Source organism: Cervus elaphus, chromosome 1 (genome assembly GCF_910594005.1).
Source record: "Cervus elaphus chromosome 1, mCerEla1.1, whole genome shotgun sequence".
NCBI lineage: Eukaryota > Metazoa > Chordata > Mammalia > Artiodactyla > Cervidae > Cervus > Cervus elaphus.
This window is the reverse complement of record NC_057815.1, coordinates 13,582,585-13,598,652: the sequence shown is the minus strand read 5'-3', so window position 1 is coordinate 13,598,652 and position 16,068 is coordinate 13,582,585. Positions and strand designations below refer to the sequence as shown.

Sequence of the window (16,068 nt, the reverse complement as noted above, 5' to 3'; positions counted from 1 at the left end):
ACGTGGAGTTAACATGCTTATAGGAACATTTTTCAGGATCTCTCTTTTAAGTCATAGACTAAAATAAAGCCTTGGGAATAGGTACTGTCTTGTCTGTCAATAAACATTCTTAATCTAGAGTGATTTCAACTCTCGTGTATTTGTTGCAGACTTTTTCACTGGGAAAAATGGCATGACCAGCAACAGTAATTATTTAATTACTCTACGCCAGAAACATAAAGGGACAGAAATGCGAACATGGAGACACACTGTATGGCTGCTTCACAACCACAATTAAGTCAGGTGACCTCAGAAGAGGAGTCTGGTCACGCACTACTGACCTAACTGCGGGAGGTAAAAAAGATTTTATCTTCCAGCCTGTAGAAGAAATTAGCCAGATTTAGCTTGAATTTGTATGCCTTCACTACAGTAAATAAACTAACCAACAGTCCATTCTTTACGCCTTCAGAATGTACCAATGAAGCCGAACTGAAAGGCTAAACATTTAGAGCACAGGCATTCTTCCATAAAACAGAGAAATCCAACATGTAAAAATTCATTGATCTGAAACTTATTGAGCATAAACCAGTGCATTATACCTGACCTGAATCCTCACCATTTTAAATTTTCACCCTCACTAAGCAACTTGTTCCAAACAACTCACCTGTTAATACAAAGCAGTATTATTTTCTCTATGCATTATAATTAGGAAGCAAAACAAGATAAGGTAGGTAAGACAACTTTTCCTCTTATATTTATAATGCTGAAGACATGTTAAAAATAGGGCTTGATACCCTGACAAGTTACAGGAACTTTAAAAAAGTGTATATGTATATGTCTCTATGCTTGCAAAAAGAACAGTTTAATTCAGAATCCCATAAACAGACTGTAGGAATTACAAACACAGCTGCAACCAAGATAATAGAAATGACCACAGCTAAAGTGTATAGCACATGACTCCATACTAGGCGTTACCCTTCAAGTTTCAGATATGCTGACTTGGTTACTCCTGCAGCAACCCTATGAGACAATTACTGAATCACCCCCACTTTAGGGATGAAGAAGCAGGGCTGACAGGGAGGTTACAGCCACACAGCTCCTTACTCTGTGCCAGGGCAGGGATTGAAGACCAAGCCATGTGCCTCCAGAGTTCAAGCTCTTAACCACTTTGTTATACTGTCTCTATGCCTTGGAAAATGTTTATCAATAACTTTACAGTTAAGATCTTATTTGATCTTCACAGTAACAGTCCCCTGTGAAAATATGATCTATATGTCCTAACTGTGTAGAAAACTTTCCTGGAATAGAAGAATAGAAATTTTGAGCTTACTACATCTACACTAGAATAAGCTGTTAACTCGAGAGACAGTGGCCTCTCCTTCCCTGGGCTTCGGTACTCGAAGAGCAGCCAGGCAATGAGAGCAGAGCCTGCAAATTCACCGATGTGGGGGGACACAGCCCACTGCGGAGACCAAGGTGCGGCGGGTGGGGAGAAGGCAGAGAGCTAAGGCCGCGGAGGGGCGCAGAACCCGGACGACCGGGGAGTCAGCGGAGGTCCCTGTGGGAAGCATGACACCGTCGCTACCCTTTTTAAGGGAATAGTTAAGTCAGTGCTGTAGAAAGCCTCAATAAACCAAGGGAGAGCATGTAGAACTGTTACATATTCCAGCTGTTGGCCTGAACTAAGGGCACAGAGAAGATGGTTCTGAGGAAAACATAATGTTGTGATCAACAGGCTGCAGAGAGAAAGGCGTCAGGCACTGAGATTTCTTTAAAGCTCCAGGCTTGAGAGGCAGACGGTGGTATCCCCTTTAACCAAGTCCGGGAGTGACTCTGAGTAGTAGCACTTTAGAGAGACGAAGAGAAGCCTTTTCTTGATGCCTTTATTACAGATTTTAAATCTGGGGAAGTCCTTTTTCCCATCCAAAGAGTTCATAAATAGAGATAGCAGAGCAAGTTCTTTATTTTAAAACAGCCTTTCTGAACAGGTAAAAGATGGCATTTGCAGGCCTCAGTCCAACTTCTAACAGGCAGGGCACGGTACCAAGGCTAGGAAGCCTGCCTCCTCGTCCAGAACTGATGGGTTAATTCCTACACTTAATAAGGAAGAATAAAATTTATGCAGTTCAACAAGAAAAAAAAAAACTATCCCCTAAAGACACTCCTGGACCAGTCCCCAAGCTCTGCACCTGAGGGGACACTGAGCTTTACTGGCCCACCGGCCCAAGGTATTGTCTCCATATGTACCACTATTATTCTCTACCTCTTTCTGCACAAATGTGTTCAAGTGACATTAGGTCTCAAGTTTTCACAAGACAGAAGGACATTGCTAAACAGTACCGTTTAACAAACAATGGTTGGAACTCAAGCAAGAGGTTGGGTTGCAGACGGATAAAGACACACATGAAACCGAGGCCCAAGAAGCGGGCACCCTGTGAGAGGGGAGATCCCCACATCACCGCCTGTGCATGATCGTGAAGAGAAGAGAAAGCCACTCAGTCGTGTCTGACTCTTTGTGACCCCAGGGACTATACAGTCCCTGGAATTCTCCAGGCCAGAGTATTGGAGTGGGTAGCCTTTTCCCTTCTCCAGGGGATCTTCCCAATCCAGGGATTGAACCCAGGTCTCCCGCACTGCAGCCAGATCCTTTACCAGCTGAGTCATAAGGGAAGCCCAAGAAAACTGCAGTGGGTAGCCGATCCCTTTTGCAGCTTATCTTTCTGACCCAGGAATCGAACTGGGGTCTCCTGCATTGCAGGCGGATTCTTAACCAACTGAGCTATGAGGAAAGCCCATAATAAGTGCATGACAAATACTTCCCAAATAAAGTATATGGATTGATCTCTGAATTATGCAGCAAAATAGTGAATGAGGTAGTCCAAACAGGTGAACTTTACATACATTTGCTCTTATCTTTTTAAATATTAGGTTAAATTCTTAATAGTTTTGGTGGTTTTCCCAATACATTTTGTCTTCTTTAACAAAGTATATAAAACATAACACTTTTTCATAAACTTATAATTTCCAACACTAATTTTCTCACTACAGCATAATGTTATGATCTCCTTAGAAGTTACTATTGGCTCAGAGATATTTAGCACACCCCTAAATATCCCCAGTGTTCTTGCCTGGAAAACCCCATGGATGGAGGAGCCTGGTGGGCTGCGGTCCATACGGTCGCTAAGAGTCGGACATGACTGAGTGACTTCACTTTCACTTTTCACTTTCATGTATTGGAGAAGGAAATGGCAACCCACTCCAGTGTTCTTGCCTGGAGAATCCCAGGGACGGGGGAGCCTTCCAGGCTTGGAGGGCTACAGTCCATGGGGTCGCAAAGAGTCAGACATAACTTTTTTTTTTTTTCTCACTGTTCTTCATAGCAGCTGTACCAATTTATATTCCCACCAATAGGGCAGGAAGGTTCCCTTTCCTCCACACCATCTCCAGCACTTATGGTTTGTAGACTTTTTGATGATAGCCATTCTGACCAGTGTGAGGTGATACAAAGAAAATCTTTTCCAAGGTTATACCTGTTCTCTGGAGACAGCTCACAATTCAAAGACAGATCAATATGTGTATGTATATGTGAAGGGGAGGGTAGTGAGAGGTGTATAAAGTCATGGTTCCCTGAGATCAGGTGACCTGAGGAGCCATTCTAGTTGGGAGTTACTGAAACCTTCCTTGTCACTACAGTGCATTCCAGCATCTCCTTGGGCCCAGTTCAACTTCCTGTAATCTCCCACGGGGTTTACTCTCAAGAGCCCTGCATGCAAATCTCTAAGCCAATTTCCCAGGGAAGCCAACCTAAGAGGGTGAAGACTATTCCTTCCTAATGTCTCTCTCATTGATTTTATTTTTAACTTTTTATTATGGAAACATCAAATATATACAAAAGTCAAGAAAAGAATACAACTCATCAAATTTATAAACATCTTGCCATTCTAGTTTCATCTAATCTTTGTTAAAACTATATTCTTTTAAAGTAAATAATTTCACCCATAAATACTTCACTATGTATTTAACATATAAAGGTTTTTTTTTTTTTTTGAGGCAATAATCATGCCATTATTATAAGATATAAATTAATTGTAATTCCTTAAAGCCACCTAAAACCCAATATGTATCCAATATTCCTTAGTTGTTTCCATTTTTTTAGAGTACACATTGATTTGCAATTTTTTTTATCAAGAGGCTCTTTAGTTCCTCTTCACTTTCTGCCATTAGAGTGGGATATCATCTGCATATCTGAAGTGGCTATTTCTCCAAGCAATCTTGATTCCAGCTTGTGACTCATCCAGCCCAGCATGATGTACTCTGCATATAAATTAAATAAGCACGGTGACAATATACAGCCTTGTTGTACTCTTTTTCCAATTTTGAACCAGACAGTTGTTTCGTGTTTGGTTTTAACTGCTGTTTCTTGACCCACATACAGGTTCCTCAGGAGACAGGTAAGGTGGTCTAGTACTACCAGGTCTTCAAGAACTTTCCACAGTTTGTTGTGACTCACACAGTCAAAAGCTTTAGCTTAGTCAACGAAGCAGCAGAATTTTTTCTGGAACTTCCTTGCTTTTTCTATCACCCAACAAATGTTGGCAATTTGATCTCTGTTCCTCTGTCTTTTCTAAATCCAGTTTACACATCTCAAAGTTCTCTGTTCACATACTGCTGAAGGTTAGCTTGAAGGATTTTTGGCATAACTTTGTGCGCATGTGAAATGAGCACAACTGTATGAAGTTTGAACATTCTTTGGCATTGACCTTCTTTGGGACTGGAATGAAAACTGAACCTTTTCCAGTCCTGTGACCACTACTGAGTTTTCCAAATTTGCTGGCATATTCAGTGCAGCACTTTAACAGCATCATCTTTTAGTATTTGAAATAGCATTTACATACAAGTGTACACAGTATGTTCAGCAAGACAGGTCATATCTTATATGAGGCTATAAAGCAAATCTCACTGCGTTTAAAAGGATTGAAATCAAAGTAAAATTTCTAATAACAACACAATTAAATTATAAAGTAGTAACGACAAGAAATCTAGGAAAATTCGAAGTACTTGAAAATTAAACAACACCCTTCCCAATAATCCCTGGTTAAAGGAGCCTTTAGAAAACGTGTCTAACTTAACAATAATGCAAACACAAAGTACAGTTGATGGAATGGACCTGAAACAGTGCTTCGAGGATAACTTACAGCTTTAAATACTTGTATCAGAAACAAAAAGAGGTCAAAATCAATGACTGGGAGAGGGTCTTAGCTACATACACACTGCTGGCTGGGCGTGAGGCCTTGTGCACTTACACTGGAGAAAGAAGGTCCACCCAAAAGTGAAAACTGGGGCAGACTTATGAACTGCTTGAAAGTGGGATGCTGAACATTCCCAAACCTTGTCGGCAAAAGTGGAAAGCCTTAACGGCTCAAGGTGCTCAAGCACACCTGACTGATCACTGGCTGGACTGCTAAGCTATTGGAAGCCAGGCTCAAAAATATTTTAGAAGACGGCGGGGCGGGGGGGAAGCACATAACTTTCTACTTCAAGAAACTGGTAAGGGGTAACAAGATGGCGACTGAGACGGTGGAGCTTCATAAGCTGAAGCTTGCTGAACTAAAGCAGGAGTGTCTTGCTCGTGGTTTGGAGACCAAGGGAATAAAACAAGATCTCATCAACAGGCTCCAGGCATATCTTGAAGAGCATGCTGAAGAGGAGGCAAATGAAGAAGAGGTACTGGGAGATGAAACAGAGGAAGAAGAACCAAAGACCTTAGAACTGCCTGTCAAAGAGGAAGAACCTCCTGAAAAAACGGTTGATGTGGCAGCAGAGAAAAAAGTGGTAAAAATTACATCTGAAATACCACAGACTGAGAGGATGCAGAGGAGAGCTGAATGATTCAATGTACCTGTGAGTTTGGAGAGTAAGAAAGCTGCCCGGGCAACTAGATTTGGGATTTCTCCAGTTCCATCAAAAGGTCTGTCGTGTGACACCAGGCCTATGGTTAACCTGGATAAGCTAAAACAAAGAGCTCAAAGGTTTGGTTTGAGTGTCTCTTCAATCTCCAGAAAGTCAGAGGATGACGAAAAGCTGAAAAAGAGGAAGGAACAATTTGGGATTGTCACAAGTTCAGCTGGAACAGGAACCACAGAGGATACAGAGGCAAAGCAGAGGCAAAGAGCAGAGCGCTGTGGAATTGCTTGATGAAAAGCTTTTAATGCTTTCTGTTCTCCGGTGTTTTCCACCTCTTTGACTCTTCCTGGTCACCTACATACCTAAATGCACAGTTATGTGCCTAGGTCCTGCCTTGCAATGAGGGTGCATGTACCCCAGGTACATCTGTGAACTCCAGCAGCAGTTTGACTTATTGCAGTTCCAACTTTAAGGTTTTTGTTGTTGTGTTGTTGTTTTTTAATTATTATTTTGCTTGTTAATAAAAAAAAGAATAGAAAAAAGAAAAAAAAAAGAAACTGGTAAAGAAGAGCAAAGTAAATCCAAAGCAACTTAAAAAAGAAAGAAAACAGCAAAGCAGAATCCAAAAAAATAGACATCAGCAAACAAGACAGAAAAATGAAGTCAGCCAAAAGCTGGTTCTTTGAAAAAAGCAACAAAGTCAGGAACCTAGAGTGACTGAGGAAAAACGAGAACACAAATCAATCCCACAAATGAGTACCTCTTCAGATTCGGTAAACTTTAAAAGGCTAACAAAAAGCACAGGTGAAGTTTAAAGTTATAAGCAAGACTCTTTGGAAATCCAGTACTGAATAATCACCTCAAAAACCACATCACAACTCTGATGTTTATCTGTTCAGCACAATCACAAGCTGGGCTTTTAAAAGGATGATTTAACATAAACACACCCATACTAGGGACTGAAGTGAAGCTGTAAAGCCAGGTATCTACCCATCCCCGTAAACTCATCATGAACAAGCTCCTAAGGCAGCATATCAGGAATTTCTGTAACTCCCTGAATGGGGGCTAGCTTTACAGAATAACCACTAGGTTTTTTTTTACCTCTTCTACAGTGCCTTCATCAATTTTTGCTTTTTAAAATTTCTCTGTAGTATTCATGGTGTGTTCCAAACTGTGACTTTCAAAACAAATGAAAAGCTAATTTTCCTCAAGCTATTTCTATAAGAATTACAGGCAGAGAGATAATGCCTTATAATGTATTTAAGGGGTTTCCCTGGTAGCTCACACTGTAAAGAATCTGCCTGCACTGCAGGAGACCTGGGTTCGATCCCTGGGTCAGGAAGATCCCCTTGGAGAAGGGAATGGCTACTCACTCCAGTATTCTTGCCTGGAGAATTCCATGGACAGAGGAGCCTAAGGACACATAAGACAATGTCTAAATATTGAGAGTAAGACTAGGAAGTGCCAGTACATTTGAAATATTGTTGAGCTCTTTCCCCCATTTAATAAGACTGCATTGCTGCTGCTGCTAAGTCACTTCAATCGTGTCCAACTCTGTGCAACCCCAAAGACAGCAGCCCACCAGGCTCCCCCGTCCCTGGGATTCTCCAGGCAAGAACAATGGAGTGGGTTGCCATTGCCTTCTCCGAAGACTGCATTAGGTATATAAAAATCCTAAATATGTCTGAGTTATTCAGATGTGACCATTACAGGTGATTTCTTATTCAATGACTCTGAGAAAAATTCTCAAACAATGAGGCTCAGTGATCTCCTCCATGGCATCAAGTCCCACACTGGCCACAGGCTGTCTTCCCAGACAGAGGGGAAGAATGTGAAAAAACAAAGAAACAAAAAGCAACAGGAATCAAACTAAATGGCACTCAGGAGAAGAGTTTTAATCATTTTGATAGACCTGAGAAAGAGCTGTCATAGTCATGAAAATGCTTTGAAGAAATCTTGATTAGACTCAGCACGATGAAGAAATTAAAAAAAAAAAAAAAAGACAGGTGTCAGTTAAAAAGCAACTCCTTAAATGTAAATCAAAAATAGTTTGTAACTGAGCCAAAGAAGCCATTACAAGCTGCAATATAAACAGGCATTTAATGATTTTTCCAATGTTATGTTATTGATCTAAGAGGCCCTGTGTTTCCGCTGAAATGAATAAGTAATTTGTTTAAGATAACATTAACAGGATTTGCAGCATATTAAATATCTTCGGTCTCGCTCATCGGTAAAATCACCATGATAAAAAACAAATTCTACAGTGTCTTTCAGTGAAACATTTGCATCATTTCAGAAATCACAGCACAAGGTCTGAGACACGAGATACACCCAGCAAGTGCAAAAAGGCATTTCTAAGTCATGACACCTTGAATGGCATTTATTCAGCTTCTAACATATTCATACACTTCTAACATTATTCATACACTTCTAACATCAGACACTACAACTCGAAGCCCTGAAAACACAATGGCAAACAAGAGATGAGGTCTCTGCTCTCGGAGTTTCCAGTCCATCTGGGAAGACAACCAGGGAAGCAAGGTATGCTAAGAAAGGGTACCAGGCTCCATACAGAGAACGGGGCCCAAACCGCTGTAAAGGAAGCCTAAGAAGATCCTGGAGACACGGATGCTGAGGCTGAGGCGAGGATGGAAGTAGGACAGAGCCAGGCTTCTGGGGGGAGAGGATGGTTTAGTAAAAGACGGCTCCTGGCTAAGAAAACTGCAGTCATAGGCACAGTACATGCAAATGGCCAGGTATTTACGTTAAGAGTTGTCTTTTCTGTCAGAAGAGAGACTACTGTGGAATATTACACTTGCTTAGTAAAGCTGCATGTATCAAAAGACAAGTCACAGGACTTTCCTGGTGGTCCAGTGGTTAAGAATCCGCCTTCCAAAGGAGGAAAGCAGGTGTGATCCCTGGTTGGGCATCTAAGCCCACGTGCCGCAACTACTAAGCCCTCCGGCTCTAAAGCCCATGCTCCGCAACAAGAGAAGCCACTGCAAGGAGTGAGCACACTGCAACTAGAGAGTAGTCCCAGTGCGCCAAAACTAGAGAAAGCCCACATGCCGCAACAAAGATCCCCAAAATAAAAATAATAATAAAATAAATAAAAAATAAAGAAGAGAAGGAATTAAAAAAAAAAAAAAAAAAAAAGCAGCCACCTAACTTCTTAACCTAGGAAGAAGAAAGGTAGAAAGGTCACAGTTTCATCTTGGCCGATTCCCTACATGGCCCTTTCACAGGCCAGGCGTGAGAGGGGGATCCAGGGCTGAGTGCATTTGTGCCTCAGTCACTCAGTCGTGTCTGACTCTTTGCAGCTCTGTGGACTGTAGCCCGCCAGGCTCCTCTGTCCATGGGACTCTCCAGGCAGGAATACCGGAGTGGGTAGCCATTCCTTTTCCAGGGGATCCTCCTGACCCAGGGATCAAACCTAGGTCTCCTGCATTGCAGGCAGATTCTTCATCATCTGGGCCACCAGGGAAGCCCCCAGTGGTGAATAAGACGGCCAAATGAACAAATCAGAGGACTTCTGTGGCTACGTGATTCTGAAATCTAGCTCCCTGATTTCAGGTATCGCTGAATAAAATAGAGCTTAAAAGCTACTGTACTATTGAAAGATGCAAAAATAAGTAAGGGAACAATCATTACAGGACATCAAATACAGTATAACAGGAACATTAAAAGAAGCTTTGACACCTCTTACCCATAAACAAGGAATTATGTTTGCATTTTCAAGTAAATACTACTCACTAGTGTCTTACAGATTCCAGATTTACACACACTTATGTTTACTGTTCACAGCGAGGGAGGCCAAGCAGTATCATAATAATTACTACCAATTATCAGGCACTGCTGGTGGAGTGCCAGACTCTTTGCTGGGAACTTAAAATCTGTGATTGTGGGGCTTCCCTGGTGGTCCAGGGGCTAAGACTCCGAGCTCCCAATGCAGGGGCTGGAGAGCCCCTGGTTGGAGAACTATATCCCACAAGCTGCAAAGAGTTCACATGCTGCAACTAAAGATCCTGCATGCCACAACAAAGATCAAAGATCCTGAGTGCCACAACTGAGACCCAGAGCAGCCAAATTAAACAGACAGACAGACAGTGTGTGATCTCATCTTACAAAGTAACTATCATCATCTCCATCTCTCAGTGAGGAACCTGTGGCTTAAGAGTTTATGTAACAGGCCTCGAGGTGCATGGCTGACAGGTGGCAGAGGCAGGTTAGGTCCCATGTCAGTGTGACTTTAAAGCCTTTGCATCCCCTTCGCTCCCATTGCACGGCATAATTCCTTGTTTACGGGTAAGAGGTATCAAGGCTTCTTTTAATGTTCCTGTTAAACCATATTTGATGTCCCGTAATGATTATCCCCTTAACTCATTTTTGCGTCTTTCAATAGTACAGTAGCTTTTAAGCTCAGTGACCAGAGCGAGGGAGGTGAAGGGCAACAATGAATGAGTAAAGATGTGACGAGATTTAGGGTGGAGGACTTCCCTGTTGGTACAGTGGGTTAAGAATCCATCTGCCAATGCAGGAGACATGGGTTCGATCCCTGATCTAGGAAGATCCCACGGGCTTCGGGACAACTAAAGTCCCTGCAACACAACTCCTGAGACTGTGCTCTCGAGTCCGGTGCTGCACCTACTGAGCCCACACGCCGAGAGCCCGAGCTCCGCAAGAAGAGAAGCCACTGCAATGGGAAGCCCACGCGCCACAAGGAAGAGCAGCCCCCGAGCGCCACAACTAGAGGAGGCCCACGCACGGCAGGCAGGCACAGCCAGAAACAAATGAGAGAGATACATGGGGGAAGAAAAAGATTTGGGGTGGGGAGTTCCCATCAGTGCTCTCTCAACCATGCTGAAGTCTCAGGACCGTCTTAATCTCAGGGGCCCTGCCCCCACACCTGAAGTCATCCTTCGGTTTCTAATAATCCATTCCCTTTGGATTCCATGTAAACTGTCTTTCTAAGGATTGTGGGGGCATGGGTCACAAATAAGCAAATGTGAAAACATGTCACTATTAACAGCAGTATCATTCACACCCTGTATCCAGTACTGTTCCTGGTGTCATGAGCTCCTGCGGTGCCTTTCATATTGAAATCTACTTCGAAACAACCATCATAAAAGTTCAAAGCAATGCCAGCTTTATATACATAATCATTTCATGTAATCCTCACAACAATCCTAGAAAATCCGTAACACAGTCCTCAGTTTATAAAGATAAGCAGAAGCTTATCAAAGAATCTGCCCAAGGTCACACAACTATAGCAATATGATTCCAGAGCCTAAACTTTCCATTTCTATAACATGGCATATATTCCTGTGATGGTTATATACTTTTTTTTTTAAATACCAAAAAAAATTTGACCTGAATTTGTGTTTGTAGAAATTTTCATATAGAGCTGCTTATATTCTCCTCATACGTCATCAGAATTATATACTGTTAGTCTGTGGCACTTCGTTTAATAAGAAGAAAACGTTAATCAGCATACTTAACATTTTCACATGTTTTTATTATTAACACCAGGGAACTTGAAATCTATGTGAAGAAATAGCTGAACAATACATATATTCTTCAATAGCTTTGCATCCTAAGAAAACGGGATGTTTTGTGATGGTTAATATCAAAACTATTTAGGGTCCAACAATAAGAGAGTTGGTATTTGACCTTTTTACAACCCTAATTTAGAAGCAACTGAAGTATCTTTCAGTTTATTTGTTTGTAAAACAAGTATTTGATACCAGTTTAATGGAATAAGTGAATCACAAAAAGTTATAAAATAAATGGGAAAAAGTACAGAGGCAAACAGGTCAATATAGGAATCACCATCTGGTGTCCCCCATTCCTCTCAATTTGCTCTTTTTATCCTTCCAAGTAAACATACAAATCATTTTAGAAAAAGGGCTATAAGAAAGGAACAGAAAAGTGAAAAATATATGATAGAGTATCTCTAAAGAATCAGTACATTTGTCTTATTTTCTCATCTACGTGCAATACTTACTAACTACTTCCTTTATTTTAGAGACAAGCTCAAAACAAACCAGGCAACAATGCTTGTGAACCAGCTGACTGAACACCACAGCATCTAGACTGGGAAGTGGGCAAGCTCCCACCTTTTAGTTAACACACAAGACAAAGGCCCAACACACTTACCAATTGGTACCTGTTCAGGCTGGCTGAGAGAAACAAATGCTGACGTGTCATCAATCCAGGATATCTCAATGTTACCTGCAATATTGAATTAAAAGCAAAGTAAGCATTTAGCCATTAAGATAGCTATCAGATTCCATTTGTATATCTGATATATTTCGGAACATCCATCAATTTAAAGAGAGATGAGGTGTTAGTTTAAAAGATGATCAAAATCTCAGCACTAAAGAGAAATAAAACTTAAATCTATCACAGTAGCTACTACAGTTAAAACTTCAAGAAAGCAGATAAACCAGGACAACCAGAAGAATCTTTAAAAGTTTGTTTTAAAAACAAACAAAAAAAGATCCTTCTGGATTAAATCCTGAGGCAGTTTATCATTCAACCCAATCTCCTGCCAGGGTTAGAGACTTTTTTCCAATCAAGATCAGGAGAAGGGAGTTCCCTGGTGGTCTAGTCATTAGGATTCGGCACTTTCACTGCTGGGGTCAGGATTTAAAATAAACAAACAAATGAAAACTAATGAAGACTTAAATAAATGAAGGAATATGCCAGGTTCATGTACTAAAAGACTAAAAAGTCCATGAGCCTGGTATATTTTTTAAAAGATCACTAGTAAAAACCAGAGACCATGTGTGTAAGAAATAAGAAAAATTCACTGTTGATCTCAAGGCCAGGGAAAGAACTCAAATAAAGAAAAACAGGTAGAGGATAGAGGATGAGGAAAAGAAGGCATCAGAGAGAGGAAACCAAGACAGACCAATACAGAAAAGAAAAACACGGAGGGACAGAAAGCAGTAGAGTGGCACAAAATGACTTTCACATACAGAGACAAGTCCTCTGCAAAGGCGAAACGCAAAGAGTGGAATGCAGGAGAGCAGACAGAGGCAGGAGAGGAGCAGAGGGCTGGGAGCTGGAGAAAACCCAGGGCAAGCAGACATCTACCCACTACCCTCTTCCTGAAAAAACACAGGAGACTGGAATTTTTTTTAAATGGCTAAACATCACCAGAACTTAGTGATGAAAAAATGTCTTATTATCTATTAAAATTTTTGAAGGCTTCGGAACACTTGAAAACTGCTTTGCTTCTCCTTCACAGGAAAGAACTTTTACTTCCTGCTGCACCATGGGGTGCCAGGACTTTCTCAATTACAAAAGTCACAACCATGACTTCCTTAGCTCTCTACCCTGTGTGTTTTTTTTAGACAAATAATATTTGGGGGCTTCCCAGGTGGCTCAGTGGAAAAGAATTCACCTACCAATGCAGGAGATGTGGATTCAATCCCTAGGTTGGAAAGATTCCCTGGAGGAGGAAATGGCAACCCACTCCAGTATTCTTGCCTGAGAAATCCCAGGGACAGAGGAGCCTGGTGGGCCACAGTCCATGGGGTTACAAAGAGTTGCACACGACTTAGTGACTCAACAACAATATTTAGCGTTTCTTAAGTAATTACTCTAGGCCACATACTTCTGAATGCGTTCCATGGATCAGCTGATTTGATCATCCTGACAAGCCTATTAAATAGGCAGTACCATTATCACCATCATCATGTCCAAGGAGGAAACACAAATACAGAGAGGTTACCTGTTCAATATCACACAGCTAACCTTTCTTTAATTAAAATGAAAAATATTCTACTCAGAGCGTCCTGCTGAATTTAGCCAATTAAAGCTTGAGTAAATAGGGGTAAGAGCAACACAAGATGGGAAACAACATCAAAAGCTTACCAAAGGAATGTGCTGTGAAATCTAACTGCATTTAAATTAAAAAGCAGGACCAGAATTTCAGAAGTCATTTAGACTATCTGCAAAGATGAGGATAACTTGCTAGAAACACACTTGTGTTCATTTACGTTCCTAAAAATTGCACGATGTTTTGTACTTATAAAAGCTAATATATGTTTATTTTAAGAAATACTGAAAAGCACAAAGAGGAAGAAAAAATCCTATCTAAAATATTCAGTGATAAGAGCATGGTGCATCCTTTCAGTTTGATTTCTAAGTTCAACAAAAATGATGTTAGTTATATAGGAATTCTACTTTGTATCTGCTTTTTACCATAGATGCTAAAATATAAACACCTTACCATCTTTTAACAAACTTCAACTCTTTCTAAAACGGCTACATGCTAAGCTGTTGGGGACACATTAACATTCACTAAACATGCTTATTATTGGACAATCAAGTCTTTGCTGTTTCCATTGTAATCACAAATTTCCAGAGATGACAGTTTAAATACTTTGTTAAAATTAAGAGACACTGCTGAAGACTTACAATCAGAATGGCCTTTATAAACCCTAATCAGAAGACTGTTCAATTGAATCTAATGGCCTGACCTGATAAAAAAGGTAACAAAAGAACCTACCTCATACTTGGTCCTCTCAAACATCTGTGCTTATCTGCTGGGCTATTTGATATCAAGCAGCAACTGCCTGCCCTTATGAAACAGGTATTCTCTTTCAATTTCACCTTAACAATTATTTAGCCTAGACTTCTTCCCCATGGGTCGTAAGGGGCTAACTGTTCTTGATTTCCATGGATATAGATGAATAACAGTGCTCTACTGTGGGATGCTAGCAAAAGGTCCTCAGGTCATATTGGCATAAGAAAGCAGCATACCAAGCTCCAAAAACTCTCCGAGTGAGATGAAAACTTTGCATATTAATCCTCTTTTATGTCCAAGCTAAAGCCATCTATATACTTTGACCACCTAGACCGTAAGAAGAGCAGGACCCTGAAAGGACATCTATACTTATGCTTGACTTACCAAAGGCACTGAAAAGCTGGTAAAGGTCGCTGGTTTTCCATTCTTTGGGGAATGTCACATGGAGGACGTGATCACGTTTAGGCTGCACTACAAAACAAATTTTTGATGAAAGGTTGATGGCTGAAAAGCGGACAGCTGACCAGTGGTTCGTCAATGAAACTGAGGCCAAGCTAACTTGGAGAATAATTATGAGAGCCTTGCAATTACCAAATGAGCCCTAACGTTCATGTGTATCCAACTTAAAAAAAGAAATGCACTGTCCAAACTGAATGGATGTGCTTGAACAGACGCAGTCCTGTCACAATCTTGATTTCTAATCCCACACCCACCACGTGACTGCGACACAGAGCAAGAGACCTAACTACTCAAGCCACTCGTGGTTACAGACTGGGGACGACGAGACTCAGCTCACAGAACTGCTGCGAGGACGACAGGTTTGAGCATTAAAACTACGACGATGTCCTCAAACTTCTACTGCAGTGATTATTATCACCGTGTATAAAGCGTAATTCCTCTGTTTCTATATGCCTATGGCATATATTAAGGCAATTTACCAAGGCTACAAAAACAGCAATGGAAAAGAACAATCGGAAGAAGCAACAACTACCTCTCAAACAGCCTGGTTGTCTGAGGTCTTCAAAAAGAAAAAAAAAAACCTAACCACAAAACTTAAATATATACATACTCAAATAACTGGAAAACAGAAAATGTACTGTTATTGACACAGCTAGTACATCTTGAAATCTATTACATATACAATTTTTTTTTACAGAAAATCATGAACTCAGAGTGCTGAGTGAAAATGAAGTAATGATGAGAAGATATATATTTTTTTAAATTCAACTCATGTATAAACTGGAAAATGTAAGTAAAGAGATGGGTTAATCAAGGCCCAAGGGTAACATTAACTTAAGCGTACTATTCATATCAACCACAAAATCACTGGCTATTTTTAAGTGAATAAAGCTCTTTCTTCAGTAATTCTGTTCCTGTTCTCCTTTCCAGACCACACACTTAAATGTGCAGATGCAATGAGAAAATAAAAAATTCACTTACAGTCTGGTCCTTCCAAGTTTAGATAGGGGATATCCATGACTCTCATAAGAAATAACCTACCAAAAGAAAAGGAAAATGGATAATGGACTAACTTCTATTTAAAAAAAAAAAAAAACCAGCTGATATAAACATCTAGAAAATTCTTTTGTAGAAGCTCCTTAATTACATTACCTTATTTCTAAAATCATTTTGAAGAGTCTTAAGATCCA

The 16,068-nt window shown here is 40.7% G+C and overlaps 2 protein-coding genes and 1 pseudogene across 4 annotated transcripts in view; 2 read left to right on the top strand and 1 right to left on the bottom strand.

The window, feature by feature from the left end:
- LOC122684146 (poly(A)-specific ribonuclease PARN-like) overlaps positions 1 to 538 on the top strand; it is a 192,952-nt gene extending 192,414 nt beyond the window's left edge. The window contains exon 26 of the transcript XR_006337960.1: positions 150 to 538. The gene's annotated coding sequence lies outside the window, so the exon portion shown is untranslated. The remainder of the gene's footprint in view (positions 1 to 149) is intronic.
- Positions 1 to 16,068, bottom strand: part of LOC122683791 (poly(A)-specific ribonuclease PARN-like) — a 1,255,676-nt gene that overhangs the window by 6,787 nt on the left and 1,232,821 nt on the right. For 2 of the 3 annotated variants that reach the window (XM_043887750.1, XM_043887825.1), the window contains exons 27-29: positions 15,860 to 15,915; positions 14,804 to 14,890; positions 12,040 to 12,114 (exon numbers count right to left, since the gene is read on the bottom strand). In XM_043887750.1, the coding sequence (XP_043743685.1) occupies positions 12,040 to 12,114; positions 14,804 to 14,890; positions 15,860 to 15,915 (218 nt within the window). Of the gene's footprint in view, positions 1 to 8,208; positions 8,557 to 12,039; positions 12,115 to 14,803; positions 14,891 to 15,859; positions 15,916 to 16,068 lie in introns of those variants that run through there. The other variant, XM_043887669.1, reaches the window with a different exon arrangement.
- LOC122684376 lies at positions 4,991 to 6,215 on the top strand (annotated as a pseudogene).